The following is a 5,124-nucleotide window of genomic DNA, read 5'->3' as shown; positions in this document are numbered from 1 at the left end:
AGATTGAGAAAGTGTTGACCCGGTTAAAATAGGTTGACCAAATTCTAAATTGAATACTTCAATTAATTGTGACAGCTTAAAACTTAGGGAGCATAGTGTATAGTATAAAAGAATTGAATGAGAGAGCATTGAGAAATTGTTGACCCGATCAAAATCGGGTGACCCAATTCTAATTAGAGACCTCAACTGAATGAGCTTAGTGATATAGAGGATACTCGCGATAACTATTATTATTTGATATTAATACAATTAGCCATGATGGCATTTCCTAAAGAGAAGAACGGCCAAAGCACATGCAATTCTTGTTGACGTAAACATAAAAAATTTGCTACATCTTGTAGGCACACATACATATATAACAAACCCCCAAGATAAACTAGAAGAGGAACATATAACATAATCACATGAGCCCTAAAACAACATAATATGTGGCTAAAACAGGCAGCGAAGCCAACGTGCCGACTATCACCCTGCAAAAAGAAAAAGAAGAAGAAGCAAAGAGCGGTTTTAGTTGTTATCCTCGTGTTCAGGAAAGAACAATGTGGTTGATATGCATAAACAATTAATGGAGTACTCTAATCACCATGACATGCGAGATCGCCAGTTTACTTACGCGGTACTGAGTATATTGGCATGCAGGTCATACTCTCGCGCAAAGATAAATGTCCCGATGGACTGAGGCAGTGCAGCCTACCAATAGGAACGAAGTGAGTTATTACTATTGATCTGGATATTTGGCTCAATTAGCAACAAAAAAGAGAAGAAAACGATATTAACATCAGTTGTGAACCTATAACCTGCAATATTTATCTATTGTTACCTGTAAGATGGCAACACGCAGAAGGTCGCCACGTAGTCCCAAAAGTAGCGCTCCAATCATGGTGGCGGCTGGCGCAGCGACAAACCTCATCGCCATGCCCAACGAGGTTAATCCAGGCCCGCACACGACGAGCTTGTCCTGCAGACCGATGAACAAGCCTACAATACAAGCGTCAGATCGGTGTCATTCACGATCAATCAGTTAATTCCTCGTTGATCTCAATATTGTTTTGAATTATATTCATTACTATTTACTCCCCCCTTTCTGAAATATAAGGCCCACTATTGTGTGTGCTCAGTGTTACACACTCTTCGTCCCATATTAGTTGTCGCCGAAATGAATATATCTAGATGTATTTCATTTCTAGATACATCCATTTGAGCATGCAGTAGGGCCTGCGGTAGGACAACCGATTCTTGATGCAGGACTCGTGCTGGTCAGGATGTAATTTGGACACATCCCCCACTTCGGTTAGTAATAAGCACATCTCGATGGGTGACTTCCAGTGCATAAATTAAAATCATATTTGGTCCCAACGGAAATACATGGTTGTAAGCATTAAGACCTCATACCCGTACCTATTTTTATTACTAGTGTTTGAATCATCATTTGCTTGATTGATCTAGTAAAAAGATAGAATTGATCCTTTAACAAAATCTTGCTAGAGACCATCGCTTTAAGGAAGACTTCCTTTCGTAGTTCGATAGCCCAGGGTCACCTCTGAGGAAGTAGGTGTGGGATACTTTCTGTTCCTTTACCGCATCACTAAAAGGAGATATCAATATATCCTCATGGTAAATCGATGTGGTGCTCTAAAGTCACTATACTTCACTAATGGAATGTACCAAAAAAATGCTTAATATACATAGTCAAAAATTGTTTGCACTTTTGGGGGAGGGCGGGGCGCCAGTGTACAGTAGGGATTCTGCTAACATTTTTCAAAGCAAGTTCAGGTTGTGTACGTATTTTATAAGAAATAAAATTTTGATTGTGATTTGCTAATTACCTTTTAAAAGGACCAGAATTTAAGTAACAGACAGTCGATTAGTCACTTTAGATGTTTTGGTTTTCAACCACATTTTGGCCTAAGCTCATTTGTGACAAAGTTGGCCAAACGATGAGTTGCCACAAAAGCGTGACAAGTTTAGCTAAAAAAGATTGTTTAGCCACTTTAGACGTTTTGGTTTTCAGGCACGATTTGGCCTAAGTTCGTTTGTGGCAAAGTTGGCCAAAAGATGAGTTGCCACAAAAGCGTGACAAGTTTAGCTAAAGAAGATGTTTCCGTGGACACATGGGTCATGAGTCATGACTCACGAGGCAGAGAATATACGGCAAAAGTGTGATCGACCAACTAATTAAACAAACTAGAGCATGATAAGTTGTCGTAGAATGTGGGTACCAAAACCCAAGACTTCCATTATCGTGTTTTCTTTTTTAGTTTTTCTCACGGGACTTCTCCCTCCATTCATAAAATATAAGACGTTTTGGACATTTCTGTATAGGATACATGAAGACTAAAATTAATGAATAAATATACTTAAACGTGTCTATATACATTTGATTTATAAAAGAAAAGTTAGTACGTATTTGTGAACGAAGAGAGTAGTAGGTACCCATGTTAAACATTCCGATTCCAAGGCCGGTCCTTGACATGATCGAAATGGAGCCGTCTATGATGCCTGGCATTTCCAGGTGCCACCTACATATCATTGCAAAACACAGAGGTTGATAATCATAGAATGCCTGGATGAATAAATTGTTTCTACTTTTTTGTGGGAGAAAATCGCTAACTAATCTGCTGTGTCGCAGGGGTACCTGTTTGCCACGGAGGACCACAGAACGCCAAGGAGGCTCGCGTACACGTTCGGGTTGCCGACGACCTTGAGCCCAACCGTCCGCAGCAGCCGCGCCCAGAACGCCCACCCCGTCGCCGCCGTCTTCCGGCCGTCCCCGGCTGCCGCTGGCCGGTCGACGTCGTCGCTCCCAGGCACTGCCTGATCGCCTTCTTCTCGCGCGCCGTCGGGTGCCGGCGCCGACGTCACCTCCAGCCAGGCCTGCCTCGCCTCGAACACCACCAGCAGCAGCGGGAGCCACACGACGGCCTGCACCACCGACAGCTGCACGACGATGTCGCGCGCCCACTTGCCGTACATGGCGTCCAGCAGCGGCACGCCCACGAGGAGCCCGTTGTTGAGCGTGCCCAGCGAGTAGCCGGTGATGCACCACGAGTAGGAGGGGCCGCGGCCGCCACCCGGCCGCGCCGGCCTCGCGGCTGGCGCCTTGGGGGCGCAGCTCCAGTGCCTCCAGCGGCAGGACGCGACCCACCCGGCGACCGCGAGCACCACGACGAGCTTGGCGACGGCGTCGGCGGCCAGGACGCGGTAGCTGGCGGCGAACGTGCCGGCGTGGGCGTTGAAGTCGAAGGCGAAGAAGGGGAGCGCGAAGTAGATGACGAGGCGGTTCACGGCGTCGCACTGGTCGCGGGTGAAGAACTTCCACCACCGCACGGAGGCGTAGCCGAGGCCCAGGGCGAAGTAGAGCGGCGCCATGGCGGACACCACCTTGTACACGTCCCCCCACCCTATCATCTCCGCCACCTAGCTAGCTAGCTACCTCACTCGTGGTTTGGTGCTTTGGTGTACGTAGCGAGGAAATAATCAAACCGAGTTGGACAAATGCGACGAGCTGCCTGCCATTATTCTCTCCACTCGACCGATCGCTTCATTTAAGAGCAACTACAATAGGGCGACCCAAACGGACGACGCATTTGTCTGTTTTTATCCGTTTGAGACGACCGCCCGCCCGCTGTTCGTTCAGTTTTGTATTTGAATCGGCAATGCGTCCAACACACCAACCCATTTCATGTCCGCATTCAACTTTTAAATAAAAAAGATCTGTGGCCGATCATACTAGCAGCCATGTCTCATGCCGGCACCATGCCAGCGCCGGCATAGAATGCCGGCTTCAGAAAACAGCACAGTTCATGCTGACGCACTTGCCAGCCGGCCGGCACACATGCCAGCACACAAAAAATGGTGGGACTTGAGTTCGACCACGCCATTGCGGCTCCCGTGGTCATGCCGGCACACCCGCCGGCATAAAAAAAGATGGCCCCTCGACGCCATAGATCACTCGTCATCGAACTTGAGCATGTCGGCCTGCATCTTCTCGAACCACGGCCTCTTCCTTGGCGACAAGGCGTTGAGATCCACCTTCATGATCTCCACCCCGGTCATCATGCTTGCAAGAGCCACTTCTTTCACCTTTGTCTTGGTGTTGGCGGCCTCGATCTCTAGCATCTTGGCTTGCTTCTCCGCCTCGAGCTCGAACATCTTGGCTTGCTTCTCGGCGTCAAGATCAAGCCTCCTCCTTTGGATCTCCATGAAAGCATCCATTTGCTCCGCCTTGAAACGCCGGCGCTCCTCCTCTCTTGAGTGCTTCTTATTCATCATGCCGTCCACGCTTGCGATCAAGGCGTTGGTGGCCGCATCTCGCTTGTCCTCCTTCTTGGAGTTGGTCTTCCCCCGCGGCCGTGTCGGCTCGCCTTCCCCAACATCATCCACGGCGCCCTTCCCCCCACGTGCCTTGAGCGCGGCATATTGTGCCTTGAACTTCTCTTCGTCCTTGATGACCCGATAGCAATGGGAGAGGTTGAAGCACTTGCCATTGCGTTGAACCTTGAATGCCTCCAAAGCTTGAAATGCCTATAAAATGTTTCCATGCAAGCATATGGGCAAGTGATAGCAAAATGAAGACGTAAAAGGATGATCTTGATGGCACAAAAGAGGGCGGCTTGCTTGCTATCATACCATGTCTTGCACGCCGATGCCTCTCACGGGGCGGGCCTTGACGCTCTCAAGGGTGGCGCAAAACTTGTTGCACTCTTGTTGAATCACCCTCCACCGCTTGGAAATGGAGACCCACCCGCGCGTGCTCACAAATTGGTAGGGTGGAAACTTCTTGCGCTCATGAAACTCGCGGTGCACACGAGTCCAAAAGGTTGAATGCTTTTGCTCGGCGCCCGTCTTTGGGTCTTGTCCAATGTCTCGCCAACACTCGCAAAGAAGCTTGTCCTCGGCAGCTGTGTACGCCTTCGTGCGCTTTCTCTTGCGCTTCAGCTTAGGACCGGCGGTTTGGTTGGCGAGCTCGTCCTCGAACAAAGGCTCCACTTCGATGTCGCACTCGTCCTCTTCCTCTAGCCCATAGTCGTCCGGGAACTCATGGTCGAGGGGGAAGCCGTCCAGGTCGATGCTGACCTGATCACGCATGAAGGCCGCCTGATCGGGATCATAGCCAGCGGCGGG

At 49.1% G+C, this 5,124-nt stretch overlaps 1 protein-coding gene across 1 annotated transcript; it reads right to left on the bottom strand.

The window, feature by feature from the left end:
- Positions 1–203: 203 nt before the first annotated feature.
- LOC125556315 (putative auxin efflux carrier component 5b) lies at positions 204–3,530 on the bottom strand. The gene is made up of 5 exons (XM_048719067.2): positions 2,636–3,530; positions 2,434–2,519; positions 821–978; positions 614–690; positions 204–470 (listed from the first exon to the last, which is right to left on the bottom strand). The coding sequence occupies exons 1-5, from the start codon at positions 3,406–3,408 to the stop codon at positions 401–403; spliced, it is 1,164 nt and encodes a 387-aa protein (XP_048575024.1). The 5' UTR covers positions 3,409–3,530; the 3' UTR covers positions 204–400.
- Positions 3,531–5,124: the final 1,594 nt, after the last annotated feature.

The sequence above is a fragment of the Triticum urartu genome, chromosome 5A (assembly GCF_056163025.1).
Source record: "Triticum urartu cultivar PI428250 chromosome 5A, HENAU_Tu73, whole genome shotgun sequence".
Classification (NCBI taxonomy): Eukaryota; Viridiplantae; Streptophyta; class Magnoliopsida; order Poales; family Poaceae; genus Triticum; species Triticum urartu.
This window is presented reverse-complemented; position numbering and strand designations above follow the sequence as displayed.

What these genes read in the sequence shown, in the direction of transcription:
- LOC125556315 (XM_048719067.2), bottom strand. Translation starts at nt 3,408, where the DNA reads ATGATAGGGTGGGGGGACGTGTACAAGGTGGTGTCCGCCATGGCGCCG. An exon ending in TGGTCCTCCGTGGCAAACAG is followed by an intron (nt 2,520 to 2,635) that starts GTACCCCTGCGA and finishes AATGATATGTAG; the next exon opens with GTGGCACCTGGAAATGCCAG. An exon ending in TGCGTGTTGCCATCTTACAG is followed by an intron (nt 691 to 820) that starts GTAACAATAGAT and finishes TCCTATTGGTAG; the next exon opens with GCTGCACTGCCTCAGTCCAT.